Source organism: Echiichthys vipera (genome assembly GCF_963691815.1).
Source record: "Echiichthys vipera genome assembly, chromosome: 14".
NCBI classification, from domain to species: Eukaryota; Metazoa; Chordata; class Actinopteri; order Perciformes; family Trachinidae; genus Echiichthys; species Echiichthys vipera.
In genome coordinates, this window is record NC_139839.1 from 6,420,665 (window position 1) to 6,442,063 (window position 21,399).

At 40.7% G+C, this 21,399-nt stretch overlaps 1 protein-coding gene across 1 annotated transcript in view; it reads right to left on the reverse strand.

Moving 5' to 3' along the window:
• Window positions 1–1,821: 1,821 nt before the first annotated feature.
• Window positions 1,822–21,399, reverse strand: part of sgcd (sarcoglycan, delta (dystrophin-associated glycoprotein)) — a 121,946-nt gene continuing 102,368 nt past the window's right edge. The window contains exons 7-8 of the mRNA XM_083926828.1: window positions 10,753–10,876; window positions 1,822–4,302 (exon numbers count right to left, since the gene is read on the reverse strand). Of these exons, the coding sequence (XP_083782954.1) occupies window positions 4,117–4,302; window positions 10,753–10,876 (310 nt within the window). The 3' untranslated portion in view covers window positions 1,822–4,116. The remainder of the gene's footprint in view (window positions 4,303–10,752; window positions 10,877–21,399) is intronic.

Sequence of the window (21,399 nt, forward strand, 5' to 3'; positions counted from 1 at the left end):
TCTGATAATCATTCAACATGTTCTGTGGAGCAGGAGGACAAACAAAAGCTCACTCGTAGTAGCACAAATTTACACACACACTGCACACTTGGAGAGAATGCAAAGACCTCAGGCCCAACAGAACACAACAACAACAACAACAAACGAAAAGAAAGCAGGTTTGGGTTTTTGTGAAACATCAGAGCTCAGCAGGAGACGAGTACAGGAAGGAAAAGGCATTTAAACAAACCCAGCTTGTTCTCCACAGGCAAACATTGTATACATTGCTGTACATGCTAACTCACTTGATTTTTTTTTTGCCCTTTTAGTATAAAAACACAACTTGATGTACATTATAAAAGGCTTTCCCTTTTGCAAAAGAGCAGTGTTTCTCTCCATTGTGTAAAGAAGCAAGTTTATGTATACATTATTTACAAATACAAGCGTATAAAAATTTGGATTTCTCTTGTGTACATGTATTAGAAAAAATACATCAGATAGGTTCAATTTTGCTGAGAAATATCTCTGAAAGTCCTTTAATATACAGTGACAGAGAAGCTGGGACACAGCAGGAAGGTTGGTACACCTGACTCTTAGAAAGGATGTGACACTTTAAACAACATGAGCTATAAATAAATGTTATGCACTTCTTTGTGTTTGGGAATTATCACAAGCCATTGTGTCCAAGGGTCTAGTTTCTTGTGGGTAAGATCTTTACATCTTTACACGCTGAGTTATTGTATCTTAAGGTCAGGTGCCTTATGATGTAAAACAGGTTTCAATGCCTTGAATTTTGTCAAATTATGACTGCAACGTTGACTAATGCTTCCATGCCATTGGTTGGCACCTCTGCCTTACAGGGAAACGTAAAACTGTTTATCCAGTTTTACTTGCCACAGGCAGATATTGTAGTGAAAACAAATGTAAAGCGTTTTCATTGAATGTCTTGCTGATTCAGTTATGGTCATTAGAAATGTTTCCATATTGGCTGTTTTGTTTTTCCTTAAAAAGTGTATATTGTCTACAAAACACTCAAAGACAAACACTTATTTAGGTCTACTTCCACCGCTTGCGGAAAGACCTGTGCATGGCAACTACACTATAGTTGTACTGTTAATGATGATTATAATTGGCTTTGAATAGAGCAGGGAAGCAGTGATACCGTGCTATGGTATTGAGTGAGTGGAAAAGAAAAGATGAATGTGGTCTCTTCAAAATGGTCACCTAAAATGTAGTGAATGAACATACGTTTAACATCCCCATACATCATATTTCAACTGGTTAAGGTTCAAAAACAAGTATGCAAAGACAAAGATGTAAGCAGCTCTTTTTGGCAGTAGTAGTCAGTGAGAAGCAGTGGAAACAAGACCCCTCAGTGCCACAATCTGTCAGGCATTTTCACATCTGCCTTGTTTAGTTCAGATAAATCAGACCCTAGTTTAACATTGTTTCTCGCACAGAATTCTTCCTGTATTTACCGTCTTGCTCCTGCCCCAGACATATCCCACCAATAAGCAGAGTGAAAGTTCTTGCGTGGTTTGATGGATCTATCTCTATGTAAAAAGAAACCAAGGGGAACAAGTCTACAAACTCAGCAATGATTTGGACAAGCGCAAACAAAGTATAGGTGTAAAAACGCCCTTTTACTCCACAGGATCACAAGTCCGTCACTTAAAACATCAACAGAAACACATACATATATTTGATCATAAAAAGCAAAGTAACAAGAGCGTCATCCCAAACTGAGAAAAGCTAAAGCGGTAAATAGAAAAAGAAAAATGACTCATCCTTTAGCAGAGTCAGGTGCTGACAGCAGGTGTGTTTGTGTGTATCTGCGAGGGGGGGGGGCACTACAGTCAGATGCGGCCGAAGGTCTTTGCTTTCACACAGAGGGAGAGATTTGTGATTGGGATATAACTGAATGGAAATTGGTGATAACGTTACTCGTTGATCCAAAAGAAAGTCTGTGTGATGTGCTTCTTCTTCTTGCCACAAGTGCATCGACATAAGGCACAGGCACAGTTCCCCTCTTTCAACAGAGTGGCTCGCATTAGTTTGTTTGTCCTTTTTTAAAAATGTCCCAGTGCAGGAAACAAGTAGGGTGACCACCGCCGAGGTTTGGAGCAGCTTACATTGGACATTTATGACATGTTACCTGTTTTGTGTGATTACAAAGATTTAGGATGTTGAATTGTTTTTATAATTGTCTTCATTGTCAAAGTGGTAGGAGGGGTAAAGCTGTTTTGGCAGAAAATGACAATGAAAAAAAAACTTAAATAGAACATTGACAGGCATTGTAGTGAAATAACTAATAACGATTGGGTTTTAAACCAATAAAAAACACCAAATAGACCAATGGTCACAGTCAGGGTTAGGTTAGGGTTAAAGAACTTGGTGTGTTCTTGATGTTCACATCATATCACAAGAGGCCTAAGACCCGAGTGACATCAGGTACTTAACGTGTCTAAACGTAAAAAAAACAAGTTATTGAGATGGTTGTTTTTAACACTTTTGAAACAAATAATCCCCATAAATGAACCGTTAATTTGTATCCCCAGTGGCGTGAGTGTGATATGACGTGAACATGACAGGAGCCATCGTTAGTCATGATACACCTTGGACAGATTGTAACAAATGGGCTGAATACTTTGTAGGTAAGTGTTGATTGAGAACCTTACATAGGCACACTACCAGCACTTAATAGATATAAACATATACGGCACATACACTTCTGGATCAGGTACATATTTTGACTGAAATGGCAGTTTTTAAAATGTCCACCTTAAAAAATAACTGAATCCCGTGGATGTATTAAGAGAGTTGGATATGGCGCCATCGTTCATCCTTGCTGCCAATTTTCCCCAGAGGCCTCTTTCGGTACAATTGAGATCCATGAAGTTTTTATAGGTTATTCTTATAGTCTATTGAATGTCATCATCCCAATGCAAAGTCTATGGGCTGAGAAGGCCTTTAAACTTGAAACCTTTTTTGCTTGTGTGCAGGCTGAGCAAGAGGATGGCTGCCATTTTGAAGCCCCAGCTATCCAGTTCTTTTAATACATCCGTGCCAAGTTCTCATCTTCATTATAGCGTCTTATATCCTGACCCAATTCGTATTAGGAATAGCCGTAATTAAGTGCTTATAGAATGCCTATGGGGCAGGTATAAATCCTTTAATTAACTGTAGCTGAAGTAACCATTAGAGAAGAAAAAGAGAAGGAAAAAGGACGGAGGGGAGGGGCAGGGGTCCTTTGCAATGAGTGATCACCCTAGTGATTCTGGTACTGAAATGCTCTTGAGGGAGAAAGGGAACAGATCAGTGTCTCTTCTAGTAAATCTCTGGAGATTTTTCTCTCCGTTTCAACCAGGAGGCTCCTATGAGTATAGAGTGTGTGTATGTGTGTGTACACCATGTTAAAATACTGTGTGAATGCATGTCTGTACGCTAGTGTGTGCATCTGTATATGTGTATGCTATCCAGAAATAGCAGTGTCATGTATGACTGTTAGGGTCAGACCGATATATTACCAACGCTGTTAAATATTAGTGGATAAGCCAGTCAGTGTCTTATATAACCAGCACAATGGGGATTCCTTTCTGATCTCAGTTGTATTAAAAAGTTGTTAAAACACATTTTCTTCTTTTCTTTATGTAATTCAGTTAAAAGCCCAATAACTCCTACTTCACTGTATGTATAAAGAGCTTAGAGTGATGTGTGTGACACTCAGAGGAGAGTTTTAGTGACCTGTGATGCTCTGAATGCTGATTTCAAAGGCTTTTCCACCATCATATATAAAATTGAGAGAGAAAATATCCTTTAGCATTGGTATTGGCACAAAAAGATAATCTGTCAGCAGCTTCAATCCAAAATTTTCAGTATTGGCCTGTTAAAACATATTGGTTGAACCTAAATATCAGTCTGAGTGTTTGTGATTGTTAAGTGTATACATCAGTGTGTCAGTATAGGTACAGTATCTTTGATTGTTTATATTTCCATCAGCACTGGCAGTCTCTGTATGTAGTGTCTGGGTTTGCTGTTTCTCAGTCCTGGAGGCAGGCAATATGTGTACATATGTCTGTTTTGCCCATCTTTCTTTCAGGATATGTGTGTATTTATTTAAATTTGTATGCATCAGTCCTAGAGGCAGACACTGTTGCTGATCTGGCAGGTGGATCCGGTGCCAGCCTGGGACAGGAAAAGCCTCCCGTTGGAGCAAACGCAAACCTCGTAGACAGTCTGCCTGGTTCCAGAGGATGATGAGCTGGTGGAGGCCTTCCCCTCAGGCAGCCGCATCAGGCGAATCCTCCGAGCATCCAGAGAGATCTGAGTAGAGGGAGAGATTGGAAAACATAATGAGCAAGTGGGACAAGTAAAAAGAGGGGGAATAATTAGGCGAGGTGGAATTCCAGTGTGAAGTTGCTGTTGACTAGGTGTGTTCTGACATAACGTTAAATACATTTTAGAGGTGGGGCAATTGCGTGCAAAGTCAAAGGAAAAATAAAGGTGTAAGGGAAGATATGCAAATTTGCTCTGCGTAGTGAGAATTGTTTCTTTCATATCGCCTTTTAAAGGTGCGCTTTATGTAAACTTATCTTTATTAATGAGCATCTCACAAATTAGAACTAACAAGTGCTGGGCACATTTAGCTTCTCAAGTCTGGTCCTCATGGTTCGATGCACACTTTTCATTGGTGACTTTGTCAGCTAAAAATATATAACTTGTAAATAAAACAAATGTAGCTGCAAAAAGGTATATCTTTTGTCTTTTTGTTAGTGGTTCACCCCTCTTACCAGTGTCTGTAGCAAAATAAGCCTTACCCCTAAGCTAGGCTAAACACATCTCTTTACCAAAAAAAGCACATAGACACATGCCAAGGCCATGCTCTATTTCATAATGTTGACAAAGGTGAAAAATGATTTGTGTGTCTGTCCTGTTATTAGGATCTGCCTCAAACTGGGTTCCTCCTTGGACCATACTACACCCCTTCACCAAGTGCCAAGACAAATGGGACAGTGTTTTTAATACAAACAAACCAAAACCAAGAACATTACCTCCTTGGTGGAGAGAAGGAAACTCACCATCTTAACATCTCTGCTCAGTTTCTGTTTTCAGCATCTTTTGTCGAACATGTGCGAACATTAGCACAACGGCCAAGATACGCAGAGCCAACTAAACCGTACCTAATGGAAAAGCCACGCCACACATGACAAATAAGGTGTGATTCCGATTTGGATCCTTTCAATGAATTGAATGGGCTCTTCCTTGGCCCATGCTACAGCCTTCCACCAAGTTTCATGAAAATCACAGAATTTTTTTTTTTCCCGACAGACAAAATATTCCAATACGTATGGCCCTACTTATGTGAGCAAATTATTATGTTTTCCACATGATTACTAAATTAAGATTGGGTTTAAATTTTTTCATGTCAACCATAGTTACATCCATTTACTACAATGTTACCAGTGAGCTCTGTATGAACAAAGTCCTGCACCCAAAAATATTTTCTCCTTGCAGCAATCAAGATTCATTTTGAGTCAAATGTCCCCAGTTACACAGTAATACATCATCAAGCCCCGATATAATGGGTTCAGAGAGTCTGATATATTAGGTTGGAGTTTGGATTTACAGATTGAATGATTGTGACTTTGGACATGTTATCCACTGGCTGTGTAAAGGACAAGTCTAAGTTAAGTAGTTTCTTGTTGGCTAATGGTGAATTAAGGTGTTTGGACTGAGGCCAGCTGGACAGGACTGTTCTGTCGATGGTCAGGATGTGTAAAGTCTGGCAGAAAACCAGCAACAGCTTAACTCATCTTCAATCTCCCTAAAATCACCCACGTCAATCTTCAATAAATGTCTGCATCCATAAGTCCTGCCCCTGTCTGTTTATATGACAAACCCAAATACAGTGTAGTACACATCATGTCTGAGATCATCATTGTCAGAATCCTCACTCGTCATTCAGACCAGTATAGTAACTAATTTTCTTTCTTTATATGCTCAAAACTCATCTTTCCCCCTTTCATGTATAGCCTACCTTAGCTCACCCCTGCTGAATCATGTGTCTCTTCTCATCTCTTCACTCTAATTGCTCTCAAAGCAAATCTCTCTACCCACTCTCTAGCTTTTGCTTTTCTTTGCAGAACTTCTACCTTACAGGATTGGACTTGCACAGATAGGGTCTCTCGCTCATAACACCTTTGCACTCCACATTGCTGATTGCATAGAATAATAAGTGGGCTAGATATTGAACTCAATAGTGGGGTCGATCCACTTTCTCTGACATCAGATCTTAAGAGATTTTCCCACCGGTGCTTGTAGCGTATTCCAGCTCTCTTAGAGATTCAGTGCTCAGTGACAGGATAGCTGTGTGAGCAGAGTGAATGATAAAGGTCATGTGTTGAATTTACAGCACCCAGCGTGAACTCCACTGTATGACAGAGTGACATTAATGAGAAAAATCACCCAGAATGCACCTGCTTGGCATCATCTCTGTGGACAAATCTCTCATAGACCAAGGATGATGGCCCACAAGATAGAAGAGTTGGATTAATACCTAAAGGTCATCAGTTTGAATCCCTGAAGCAGTTGACAAGATATAGTTGCAGCGCAAATGTAAGTCTCTCTTAATTGCGCATACATAGTTTCCACTCTGAGATTCCCGGAAAGACACTCACACACTAGAAACCAAGCAGTGCAAGGCCAATCAGCAAATTACACTTAAAGTGTTATATTTAAAATCAATGTTGAAGGGAAAAACAGGGTACATGTGAAAACTATTTTCTGTTAAGAACTGAGCAAAAAACACATCAAAGCATCAAGCACACTGTCTGCTGCAGTGTCAACACTGACTTTTAAGTGGTTGCCAGGCTAGAAACCACAAATCAGCTTTTGATTGCCAAAACTGAAAATATGGTTGAGATTTTTAGTCACCTTTTATTGTGAGTAATTAAGATAATAAGCAGCTATACCTTAGCATAATACTCAACGTATGGCATAAAAGAATAAAGGCTTTATTACAATTACCAAACTACATCATTTTTATTTTAAATCTTATATAAGTTATAACCCTAACCCTAATGCTAACCCTTTACTGTCTTAAATCTAAAGTCTTATTAGTTAATGCATCCACCCTCAGTTCCTGGTATACAACATAATTCCATCCCCCTGATACCTTGCCTTCCAAGACTTCACAAATTTCCTTTTTTCTATTAGGGTCATTTTTTTCTTTGTCAGTTGGATCAATTCAAACAAAAGTTTGTGATGTTGTTGTGTTAGCCAACCTTTCCCTCCTGAAGTCAAACAACAACAGTTTGGTTTGCCATTGTCTCAAAAACAGATGCCTGTGCATGCGCCAGTAAATGCAGCTGTCTGGTTATGGATCTGACTTTTGCCGAAATATTGAAATATCACTAATGCAACAAATGTAAAAATATAAATGTATTAAATTTTATTCGGTGTATAAAAGTGGTTGTCACTGAAGGCAACCAAAGGCCAAAAATGTGTTGCTAGTTTCTCAGAATAGTTTCTGTAGCGACTGTTACTGTCGAGCCCTGGTCTGCTAATTCCCAAGACATTTCTCATGTCTCCTGGGAAATAAAGAGAGCAAAATACCAGGAAATTTCTTCTGCCACCAACACATACTTGCACACAGCTAGTGATCCACACATTTTACTCCCTTCAACCCCACATTGACTGAAACAAACTGACTTTCTCTCTCTGCACAGACAGAAACCGCTGCTGCATGAATCCCATCTATCAGACCTCCTCTCCCCTCCTCCCTACTGGCCTCCTGGGGCTCGTAGAGGGCTAGAGTCTCATTGTCCGAGGAGAGGAGGAGATCTCCAGCCATGAAAAAGGTAAAGGAGCCATTACCAGGAACCTCTGGGAGGCATCACCGTCAAATGACCTGGAACACTTTTAAAGCAGAGTCTCAATTGACTTACTCAAACAGCTGCTGTTGAACAAATCCTGCAACACTGAGGCACAGACAGTGTGAAACACTGGGAGAAGCTGTGTGTAAGTATGTGTGTGTGGCAGGATGATCTTGGTGTGTGTAAAGCTGAGTGTTAATGTGCAGCAGTGAAACACAAAAGTACGTAGAGATAAAGCCAGTAAAAGACTAATCGTTTTTAGTTTTGACAGATTTCCACTGACAAATACCCCGATTTTTTTAATTTTAATTTTTAGTCTTTGTATTGCTCCTATTTATTTCCCAGGACTCTTCTGCTTTGCACACATTGGTGATGTAAGCCTATGCTAAATTTTTCCTGTGCAGCATGTCGACAGCTGTATTGATGTTAATAGAAGCGTCCTGGTTTCGTCAGAATCACTTGAAACTGATGACTGAAAACGTGGCTGAAATGCCTCCTGTGTAGGAAAGCCTTACACAGGCTTAACTACTAGATTTTGGTGAGAAGAAAAAAAACTGAGCTTTAGCATGATACTATAGTGCCACATACATCACTATTGTACACTGTGTTGGATGCCAGGGCAAAGCAGATTATTAGACTAAGTGAAGTTGGCCTTTTATCGAATGTGCACCTGTAATCACTCTCTAAGTCAAATCATCGGGTTCAGGGCAGGCAGAAAGTCCTAAGACATAGTTAAAAAAGCGAAGAGCGAAGTCAGAGTAGTTGCAGGTGACAGGGAGGATGGTAGCAGGGTCAATCAAACACAGGACAAACACTCTTTGTGGAGTGTCTTAAAGTGAAAGTGAAACTTATATCTACCCAAACCATGATGTTTTGAAACCTAGCAAAGTAGTTTGATTCAGAAGGATTAAAAAGTCTTCTCGTATTTTTATCAGTGATCAACCATGTGATTAGATGACGGCCTTCTGAACCCACTAGTAGGTGTTACAGGCGCCTTCAAAGAGGCTGATAAACTGATTGATAAGGCCCATTCAGTGGAGTGATAACATCCAAAGCAGGCGGTAATCGAGTCAGTAATGTGACTAGTGTGTGTGTGAGTCTATTTCTGTATGTGCCTGTGTGGTTTGTGGGTGCCTAATGACCAAAGCCACTCTGTAATTGCGGTGACGGTGCCAAGGGGATCCGGAGGAGAGGGAACGTGTGTGTATGTAAGACAGAGGTTTGAAAAATGGACATTTGCAACTCTAATGGAGTGTGAGAACATGGTTCTAATTATATGAATTGACCATCGAGAGCTCAATAGCCTCACTTTCGACCACACAGCTGTAAAGACTGCAGGGAGATGCGGTGTGGGCGTGGCTTCACACTGCTACTGTGATTAGTTTAATTGGACAGAACTGAATCCAAGGGCACCTTCCAGAAACAGCCTCTTTTCCCCTTGTCCGCCTCATATCAGAGCCTGTCTTAATGTATAAAACTGTTTTTGTGGGAAACTTTTAAACACTTTCTTTCCCCTAATCCTGCTCCGCTGATTTGAACAGATCTGACATGACACGACTGGTGCAACCTAAGGTGGGAAATCCTTTTATCAGCGCAGCCGACCGTGATGAATGTGTGTAACGAATCAGGGGATGGTTGGAGGAATTTAGGAGCAGGGAGGAAAGGATGATCGAAGGAAAGAAGCAGCATGAGGATGAGAAGTGGATCAGCGGGAAAGGGGGGGGAAGAGATGGTAAATAACCAAAGTTAAAGACAGAAAGAGGACAGAGGGAGGAGGAGGAAAGGACAGGGCAGGAAACTGGAAAAGAGGGAGCGATGGATGGAAAAGAGAAAGTTGCTAAAGTATGCATGTGAAAGACATAAAAACTGAATTTGTAACTGAAAGGAAGATGGGAGGAAAAAAATAAAAACAATCACCTTCTGTTCTCTATTTTCCTGCTTTTCTGTTAGGCTCTAACAGATTCTGGTGGGTGGCCAGTACGTGGGAAATTGCCACCAGCCAATAAGCTTAATGCTGGTCCATGTTGGCTGAGGGAGCTAACTATTGTTTGGATTGTTGTTTGCTAAAAATAAGTTTGGACAGGAGAAATATTAAATTGAGATGGAGCCCCATCAGCCAGAACGCCCGGGGGACAAGAAAAGCTTATTTCTCATCTTGCCAGTTAAGAGAGTGGGAGGTTTACTCTGTGCAGAAACCACATTTGAAACCAGATTTCCACCACAAGACATTCAAACTACACAATCGGCTAATGTATATCAGGAGTCTTGAAGATGTTGTGGTTTTCACACTACCTGTGCTGATGGGAACAAGGAGTCAGCACCTACAAGATCTTTCAGCAGGGGGAATCCCGTATGTATGTGTCCGGTCTAATTATCGCTGCAGGTTTGCCCGTTGAAAGCCCTGTGTGTTTAAAACCGACGCGACAGGGTGCATTGTGTGTCTGTATCCAACACAGAGGGCCGTGACAACACAGCCAGCAGCAACGGCTTCTCCTCCGGCCAGGAGCTGAGCCTCGCCTTGCTGCTTCGCCGATCCCCCATCCCGGGAGCAGTAGCGTCTGTCTGCAGCCGCACATACAGAAAAGTTCCTAATCGCCTCCTCCCTCTGGTTTGCCTTCTCATTGGCTCAGTACCAGGATAGACCCATTACCTGCAATTAACTCCAAGGCAAATCTGGACCAGACCCTTGTGGAAAGCTTAATCCCGACAAAACACTGAGTGATCCTCTTTAAATATTTTGTTCTGAAATAAAATGTTTGTTTTGTGACCAATCGGACTGGTTTATAGTGATATCTTTAGTTATGTGTTGTCAGATCTCAGCAAAACAGTTGGATTAAACCAGTGCATCCCTTGTCCTTCAAACAGACAGAACGTTCATTTTCACTACTGATTGACACACCTCTCCGTCTTTGGACTCCAGTCGCAGCTCATTCCTGCAGATGGCCTGGATGTCTCCTGCTTCAGCCAGGATCTGGATGCCTTTAGGAGCCTCCATCAGTAGGGAACGAGTGGGAGACTCCAGCCTGGGAAAAGACAGACAGTTATTTCACCTTAACTGTAATTCAGTGTTCAGACTTTGTTTTGGGGACCGTAGATGATTTTTTTAAATGTTATGCTGCGTGTCTAGACAGGGATGCAACATCCAAAAAAGTATTAAACTCAAATTGGTCCTCATAAAGATGTGTTTGCAAGAAGATACAAGCTTCAAGGACCGTCACCATGAACAGAGTATACATTTAATGGATGTGCTATAGCCCACCTGCATGCTGTAGCTGCTTACAGATTTCGGTATGAGGATTGAAAATCATTCCACTCCTCTCCACATCTTGACAAAACCACTCAGAGCCATGGGACCATCTTTACAGGAAGCAGCACAGGTGTCATAAATGCTTCAGTGGATTCAGACCTGCAGAGGAGGTCTCTGTAGACTTCCTGTCACCATGGCAGTTATTGATAAAATAGGGGATATTTTCTCCAAAGGGAAGGTTTTCATTGATATTGCACGTACTGTATTCAGCTGGAGGATCGTGAGCTTTTGTCCTGAGCGAGGAGCAGCTTTGAAAAGTTCTGTTTATATACACAGATACAGTTTATGATGTCCACTATCAGCTCCAGTATTCTGTGTTTAAGTAAGTATTTAGTCATATATTCATTTTGGAGTATTGTTCTGATTAGTTGATTTATTGCAACAGGGGTTCATAGCAGAGATGTGCAAAAGGCCGGTGCATGAGCAACAGCCAATGTGCCCTCTTTGGCTGAGCTGCCCCTCTGGGGTTGTGTAAATAGTAGTAGCCCATAATTGCTAAAGTTAGAGATGAAATCACCATATCATATCATCTAAACTTCTGATACCCTTTCATGCCACCGCAGGTAACAGAGATGAGGCTGTTATACCCTATGTCACACATCATGTGACACTGTAGCACATGACCTCCCATCTGTTGAAATTTCATGAACGCTATCTCATGAACACCTTCCTCAAATTTGGAACAGATGTCCACTTGGACTATGGAAAAGAATCAATTCGATTTAGGAGTTCATAGGTCAAGGTCACTGTGACCTCAGAAAATTGCATTTTTGGCCATAACGCAAGAACCCCTCCACTGTTTATGACATTTCACACAAATGTCTAATAGGATGATGAAGTGATGACATTTTCTATCCAAGAAAAGGTCAATTTCTCTGTGACATCATAATGTTCTGCAACAACTCTTTCCTCGATGCTCTATTTTCAGATTTAAACAACGCCACCTCAAAATCGTCTGTGCATGTCCCTGGTTTCCAGTCACAAGCTAGAAGAAACAAAGTGGGGCCTGCATGGGGACAAGTTTTGGTTGGAGTGCTTTTTTTCCTGGCACACATTCACATTTTCAAGTTTTCTTTTAATGCTTTCCTCAATATTCATCATCGTAACCTTAAAGAATCACGCAAGATGCAGTCACAAAATTTTACAGGTCTGAGTTCACATCAAAATCAAAGCTGACCTCGAAGATGGGTGTGGTGTGTAGCAAGGGCACCGGAAAGGGGGATGTAGGGTAGGGGTCAGTGCCACCCCTGGTCGTGCAGCTGTTCATTCCCCAACTCAAAGCTGTTCTGAGACGCTGCGTTCAGTATCGAATCAATCAAACCACTCACCACTCACTCTGAACAAAGAAAAAAGCTACATTGTATATATCAGATTAACAGTTCCACGCATTGAGGGAGAGCGGGTACTTCATCCATCTGCATACTATCGCCCTGCAATAATACAGAGACACACTTGGGCAAGCTTTTAACTCACGGTGTGAGCAGTACTGAAGCGAAATAGGAAACGCAAATTCTCCATCCAAAATGCTCCCGCTAGCACTCCCTGCTCGCTTGTGCTCCACTCTGCTCAAAATGCTATGTTGTTGATAATGGAAATCGGACACTACACAATAGTCACTGTAGACTAGATATAATGACACTAGAAATGGGACTGCTGTTACATTTAAAAGGGGCCTTTTATATATAGCATCTGCGACAGGGGCCTCAGACAGCTTTAATCTATTCATAAATATCAAAGAACAAAAAACATTGATTCTAGTTGCATCCTGGTCCAAGTCTTCTGCTTCTTTGAGCAGTTTCCAGTGTGTGGTGATGCTTTAACACGTCACATGTATTGCACAAGAGAATAAGAGCAACATTTTTGCTTTACAACACTAAACTTGCACATGTCAACATTAATGACAACATGGCAACATTAATGAATAAAGCTGTTCTGGCATATCTCTGAAATGTTCTTGATGTCATATATAAGGGGAGAAAAAGAATATGGAGACTGAAAGAATATATCACAAGTTGCATCACTAAAAGTAATAGAGTGAGAAATATAAAATAAGAGAAAGAAGGCAAACAGTAGAGGAACTCACTCTCTTATTCTCTAATGTAATCCCCGGCAGTCCGCTAGTGTCATTCTCTGAATTTGCTGCTGATGAACAAAGTCGCCAAGGTGGTGACCTGAGTCCCCAGAGGATGAGGAGAGGCGAATGGTCTGCTCTAGAGTAGATGGCTGCATGTTGCACAAGTTAACGTTGAAAATAAGTAAAAGAAGACTGCAGAAAAGTTAACTTCTGTTTCAGCAGTAAAATAGCATTCGTTGTTAAGATCCTTAAATTCAAGTTCATTTGTAAAAAATGTGCAAAATAATTACATGAAAATTGGCTGTTGTCTGATGTGTAACAGCAAAACAAATGTTTACTAGATGTTCTGCATATATTACAAATCTGTAAAGGATTACTACGGTACAGTGGTACTACTGTCTGATCGGTGGTGCCTCCCCACAATGACACATTTTCAAACCTAGGTTGAGTTAAATGAGATATTTCACATTCAAGAACAATAGTAAGTTAAATCAATTTGTGGGTTATTCTAATGGGGGTGCTTTTTGAGTTGTACACAGTACGGGGGGGGGGGGGATCAATGGCAGCTGAAAAACATTTACTGATTAGGAGAGTTAGCAAGTTTCATTAAAACTTTAATCTCTTTTGCATAACCCTTTGCAGAGGGTTAAGCCTTAACACATTAATTACAGTGTGGAACATGGTGGTTAATTATTTGCATACCATCAAATGCCTCATCTTTGTAGTTGTTTGATTTTCACTTGTGTTCACTTTTTATGATAAATCCATTTAAAACAAGTGCTCAGTTACAGTGTATTGGATTCATTTTGCAGCTCTACTCTGAACGTATCAGCGCGTACCTCTGTGTTTGCCCGCATCTATTAGTATCCTCGCAAACCAATGTCACCACAGGATAAAAACAAAAACAGATTAGTGCCAGCAGAATTTCAAATGGCTTCATCTGGACATTAAGTGAACATGGATGAGACTTTAATCTCACACTTATGCAAAACAAGAGAGTAAAAATTGATGCCATGGAGGTTGTTGTGAGAATACTGAAATGCTTTTAACCTTAGAGAAGATCAGGGATGGAGAACTCTCCCGCTCTGGCTTTGAAGTTTTGGAGTTTGGTGTTGGGCATCTTCAAACATCCCAAAAAGACATTTTTTTTGGATGAATGCCTGACATGTCATCTTGGATGTACTTGAGAAGGACTGCTCCAGCTCCAGATGCATAATATAACCAAATTCTAGGTTCTTGGATCTTCACCCCTTACAAAGAAATACTGCGTGAGAGAAGATGCTACAACATTGACAATAACTCAGAGGTAGTCAGTGTGTGTGGTCATGAAGTAATCCCTCCAAAGACCTCATCTCCTAATCCCTCACCCTCCCATTTGCTCCTCGGGGAGACGGAAAAGAGAAATATTTCTCTTTTGAGTTATATTCCTTTTCATTTCCTCTTCACAGTCACTATGATGTATTTTTCCATTTCCTTCACTCTTATTTCTGTCTCGTTCTAATATAAAATGTTTTCATATTTCAAAAAAATCTAGATTCAACTAAGGAACTGAATCCACAGTATACACACACACACATAAATATATATTTATATATATGCAAAACAACTCAAGCGACAAGAATGCAATAAGGTTGAGTCTGGCAAAAAGTTCTCATATATTGACACACTTCCTGTGCGCCTGTTTTAATACTACTTATTCTACTTTCTATTTGTCTTTCTATTCTTATCTTTACTACCCCGTTGCCACCTGTTACTTTTACGGTCGCCTAAACCTCATTTCCCCACAGCGATCAATACAGGTTCATCTTGTTCTTGTTTTTTATTTCACTTTTGTACATCCTCTTATCCTTTCTCTGTTTTCTTGGCAGCGTTTCATGTTGTCAACTGGGATCAAAGGTTAATAACTTTTCAGGCTTACTCCTCATATCCTCCGCCATCAGATAACAACTGAAATGATTGGGTTTTTTTGACATGACAGAAATTGTAAACTGGCACAGTCTAAAAACCTGTGGGCGGCTTTCATATTCTCCCTCAGCTCTACACTTAACTTTGTCCTTGGGGACGACGCCTTTTTCAAATTGTCTGCAACTGTTCTTTTGTACGGTGTGAACACGGTGGTCAGAACAGTTTGCCGTTATTAGTATACAAGCTATGGAGTCTTGGAGTTGGTTGCTGTTGTTGCACGCAGAGAATCCTCGGTTAAATGGCAATTTCAGGTTGAAACGAGTGCAGCCGATTGCCTCGCAGTGCTTTGTGAACGGTCGGACGCTCCGCAGGTGGAAAACACCATCCTCTGAATTACTGAGATCAGTGTAAGATGTTGGTGTCGCGGGCAATGAAGGTAGAAAGAAAGAAAAAGAAAGGTGCGGCTGTGACATTAAAGCGGAAAGGAAGGGAAAAATAAGAAGATGAAAAGAACAGGCATGGGTTAGGTTTGATAATTTGCAACCTATTTTTTTCTGCTTTTCTCTTTGGTTTTGAGAAAGCTCAAAGGTGCAGGGGAAGGACACCTTGAGTCGTGATCTCTTTTGTGGTGAGGCTATATGCTGCCTGTTGTTTTTAGGCACTGTGTTGATTTTCTTGGCCTGAATTCCTATTTTTTGTAGTTGCAGTCTTTTTTTTTTTTGATTAATTGCTTAAAAATAACAGCCTCTGCAGATAAATGTAATGATAAATCGAATAACAAGGTCGAACGGACAAACCGGAGTGAAATATGGAGTCAGAGATTAATATGGAAGAAGCAAAGTGAGCACAACAGAACAAAAAGGACAGCCCGTGAGGAGAATAAAGGGAGAACGGCAGAAGATGAAGGAAAAGAAGAAATACACTAAGAAACTGTCTTGGAAAGGAGGAAAGGACAGGAGGGAAGATCAAGGAAATTGAGGAAAAAACAAGAGTATGGTGGAAGGTAAGTGACGGAAAGGTGGGGATGAAGAGGGATGATGAGAGGAGAGATGTGAGAGTAAGGTGAGAGAACAGAGGAGATTGGTGAGGGTGAGAGAAAAAACATGACCTAAAATAGAGAGGAGATGAAGAGGGTAAAGACAATAAAGACCTTGAGGCAGCGTTCACATAATCTCTGGTCTTTACACAGAAAATACAAAATGTACAAAATACAAATATTTGATAGTGTTTTAAGGTCAATCATGTTCATTGAAGCCTTAAGGTAACATTGAAACAAGACTGTTGGCGCTTTCCACCTCTCTTTTTTGCCTTTCCACTATCAAAAGTTGTGAACAGTGCCTGGTAACTTGTATTGTGAACATTAAATAGGAAATTAAATTTGCTTATTGCTGTTTAACAGCTGCTTCTCAAGATAGCAAGCTTCTGACTAGCAACAGCAAACATGGCAACGTGAGAGGAATGTCTATGTATATTCAAATTCAGTAACATGTTGTGAAACTACAATCCAGACAACGTTACCTTTTTGCCAACAGACAGCAGCACAGAAAGCTCCAGTGACAAGTGCAGAAGCCCCCTGAACAAAAACGTGACACATCACCAACAGTATAAGTAACTTCCATAACACAAGATTCACTCTCTGTGGTTTCTGTGACATAAGAAATACTGTGTGTGATATGTGTACAAAAACAGAGAGCTACCACAGAGCCATAGCCCCGGAAAGCCACACCACTGAAGACATTCCTTCAAGCGAGTAGAAAAGCAAAACGTGCTGTGAGGGTGGGTGTGCTGAGCGGAGTTGAGCCAGTACCACGTGGTGGAAAAACACCATAAGAGTCACTTAAGGCACAGCAGCGCTTCGAGCTAAACGCTTTCATGCTCAAAATGGCAAAGTGAGCAGGTAAAATTGTACTAAACACAAACAAAGCTAATACTGGTGGAAATGTAGATTTGGAAGTATTTGGAGAGTTAACTGAAGTATTGGACTAATTACAATTTTGACTTGACGATGACTCTAGATGAAAAGTCGGACAATCCCGGAAGTTATTACGCTTCACTCTTGGAATGACTTTGCATGGCTAAAAGAAGAAGAAGAAGAAGAACAACAAGAACAAGAACAAGAAGAATAATTTTTTCACTCTGTTATTATTACACATGTTACACACACACAGGCCCGAAATACATGCAATTAATGGAGAGATGTCAGAGCGAGAAAACTGCCAATGGCTCAGCACCCCAGCAGTTGGGGGTTCGGTGCCTTGCTCAACAGCACCTCGGCAGTGCCCAGGAGATGAACTGGCACCTCTCCAGCCACCAGTCCACGCTCCATACATGGTTCACACAGGGACTCACTTATGGACTGAGCTAAGTTTGAACATCTATCATCACGGGTTGATGAAATGTGTGTGACGTGATCAAAAGCTCCAGAACAAAGAAGAGTAAGTGGACCTTAGTAAATACAGTTCAACTGCTGCTTCCAAGGAGCAGAATGAATGTCAACTGTAGAGTCAAACTCACGTTTTTTGTTTTTCTTTGAGATAATTTTGTGCTCTTTAAATATCATTAAATTTGCTTCTGTTTTGCTTTATTTTGCCTATTATTTTAAATCAAAAGTAAAAAGAAAAAGTTTTCTGTCATTCAAAGCAGTAAAAAAATCACACTCATTCACGGTGAATAAATGCATGGCTTTTGATTTCAGTTAAGTTGTTTTGGGATATTTTTCGATTTTATTATTGACTAAATTAACAGGGAACATTTGCATTGTTAACATTTCTGTACATCTACCAGATACCAACATTGCATAGTTACTAGAATAATAAAGGAACGTAATATTCTTATTTTCTATTAATAACTACTAATACTGACACAAAACTGCTACTAAGAGTGCAAAGAAAAGTACCAAACAGTGATTAAAATAGAATATGAGGATGTCAAGCTATTTAAAAATGTATTGGCGTACTGGCAAGAACTACAAGATCAACACAGATTTCATAACTGTCTCTGTATGATACTTGCTCTGCTCTGTGAAACATCCTCTCCTGCCGGATGATTATGAATTGGAGCTCCTGTTGTGGCTTTCAGTCCGTCACAAGGTTTCAATCTCAGCACCACTGTAATCTCATGTAGAGTGAAGATTGCAGGGTACTAAAAACCATCCGTACAGGAAAGAACCTTGGGACAAACGTCACCAGATTGAGTTTCTGTGAGTCTAATGTTAGTCTATCAAAAGTGTCATGATTTGAAAACTTTCAGCTTCTCAGCTCCTGAGGAAGTGAGCCACTTCACATCTCATTTTACCTTAAAAAAAAAAAAAGAAACCTCACAATTCATGTCGCAGCTGTTTCCACTGGGGTTTTTCCTCTCTCATGAATCCACTGTCCTTCTTATTGCACCATTTGTATTACTTTTATCTATGCTCAGAATTGGTCACGACATAAATCAAGGGGCGCTATCAAATTCACCCACGCTGCCATTTTCCTTTCACAAAGGGCATTTGTGTGATGCAAGGACACATCTTGTTGTTGCAGATGGATTTGATGCTTATGGTTTTCGATAAAAAACTGACACTGGGGTGTGTTTGTGTGTGTGTGTGTGTGTGTGTGTGTGTGTGTGTGTGTGTGTGTGTGTGTGTGTGTGTTTGGGGTTGATATCCCGGAATGGGATTTGAATCCTCGATTGCTACCTGCCAAGGGGTTGGTAGAGATTAGAGTAAGATTAGATTTTAGCCATGCTCCGTCGGGTCTGCTCCCCTTTTACTGACATAATTGGATAGTTTGTGCTATATTTCATTCACAATTGGCTGGCTGTCACCTAAGATGCATAAACACGAGGGAAGAGAAAAGGGAAAAACACATTGCCGTCGACTCTGACTATCAAATTATACGGACAATCACATGATGAGGGGCTTTGGAGGCGACGTTCGGAAATGATCTGCGCATCACTGACGGGACTTTTTCTTGTCTGTTTTATTATTTGAAATGATGATTTTGAAAGGAAAGCAGCAGTGATTGATGAATCACAGTTCATCCCGTTGCACACACCACCAAATTTCTGTTATTAGATATGTGTCATCAAAGTCCTCCTCTATCCAAAGCCCAATTCCTGTCACGCTCGTCTCTGCAGCATTTCTTCTCTGTCACATAAAGCTGTAGTTCTTTGTATCGTCTCTCTGTCTATCTTGTCCTCCATGCTTCATTTGTCTTGTTTGCCAGTCTCCTATACTCTACTTCTTTAATTCTTGCTCACATCTTCTATTTCCTCTTGCTTTCTCTCGCTCTTTAATCTTCACACTTTGTACTTTTGTAATCTATTTGTCCCTAGATTTTATTTTGTTCACACACAGTCTGCCACTTCCCTTCTCTGCCTCTCTTTCAATTCACATCAAAATATGACTTCTCTTCAAAAGAGCATTCAGGTCTGGTTTCTCTTTGAAATTCTACAGGAGTAGGTAATAGCCGGGTGTTACTGGTTTTGAGGACAAAACATTCTTTCAAATCTTTTTAATGCTCTGGGTAGTCCTTTTGCCTCGTGTTTCAATGCACAGGGTATGGTTAGGTTTAGGAAAATATTGTGGTTTGGATTCATTTTACAGGGGACACTTACGGCGGTCTGCTTGGTAAAAATGTTGTGTTTGTTTGACTGCTCCACTTCCCCATCCATCTTACCCATGCAACTACATAATCAGCAGCTGAAAGCCCGGTGTTTGACATACAGATGCTGGTGTTTGTTGTGGGAATTTTGAATATTTGTAATTCATAATCATAGGTTTGTCAGGTCAGACACAGTCCAGTGTCTCCTCTGTCTCATCTTCTTAATGGATAATGCAAATAACTAACTCATGATGGTATATTGGCATATTTGTGCATCTGCACCCTGTGTTAGAGACCTTGTGATGAGAGAGGTTCAGAATATTCAGAATTGTAATGTCTAAGGCAGGTTTTTGTTTGGTCTAAAGACGTCACCCAACCAAGGCTTATAGCGTCCTGTCTCTTCACCTAAAAGACTGAGAGATTTGGCACATCGTCATTCCTACTAGACTCTTTGTGAGGACGTAGGGGTGAACATATTTTTGTCTGCAGAGGAAAATGCTTTGGCAAAACAAACCACGGAGAAAAAGCTGATCCTGTTTGTTGATCTTTATTGAAGAATCTATTTCCACAACATGTGGCAATATCAGATGCTGAGGGCCACTGACTAGCCGTTTTTTGATGAGTTGAGAGCGAGAAGTCTTGTTTACTGTTGGTGGAATATTTTGCTCAATGGTGGCTGTATAAAGGTTAGGGTTCACCACAATAAAAACAATATTTTAGGCCCAAGAATGAATGAAAATCTGGCTAGTAGTGTTTCTGATAAGTAATTTTCTGTGGACCAAAGTGGACAAAAAAACAAAAAAAAAACATAAAATGACATGTGGTCATGTGGGGTTACTGAGGGAGATATCCAATACAGTCTGTACACCCCCACTCAGTTTTGAGAAGAGCTCTAATCAGGTAAAGTAAGTGAAAACACAAGTGTGCATGGCGTATGAGTATTTGAATCGCAAAGTAAAAACAGTCAAGGATTTCAGTTTTTTATAGTTTTTCTGTGAGCCCTTTTCTCCCTCCTTCACTGCCACACAGCACCGTAGCTCTCTCACCCCGGCCTTCTTCTCTTATTCTTTCTCTCATTTTCTGATCTGTTATAAACATCTCTTTCTCTCTCTCTCTCTCTCTCTCTCTGTCATTCCACTGTCACAGAGTCTCTCTCTCTACTCTGATTGACTGTCATCACATCTGACAGCGCAGGCAGGAGAAAGATGATAAACAAGACGTTCACACCAAGGAGACATCCTCGTCTGTCCAAACAACAGCACACAGACCAGCTCACACGCACGCACGCACGCACGCACGCACGCACACACACACACACACACACACACACACACACACACACACACACACACACACACACACACACACACACACACACACACACACACACACACACACACACACACACACACACACACACACACACACACACACACACACACACACACACACACACACACACACACACACACACACGATACTTACATATCGAAGGAGAAAAAAGGAGGATGCAGACACACACAGTGAGTCAGAGTTAAATTTGACTGATGCCTGTCAGGGAGATGAAACCCTGTGACACCTGTCTGCCTCAAAGTATTAGTCCACTGAAAATCTTGTGATTATCAAACACTGAGGTTTGAAAGTGGCAGTAATTCCCTCATGGCAAACGTAGAA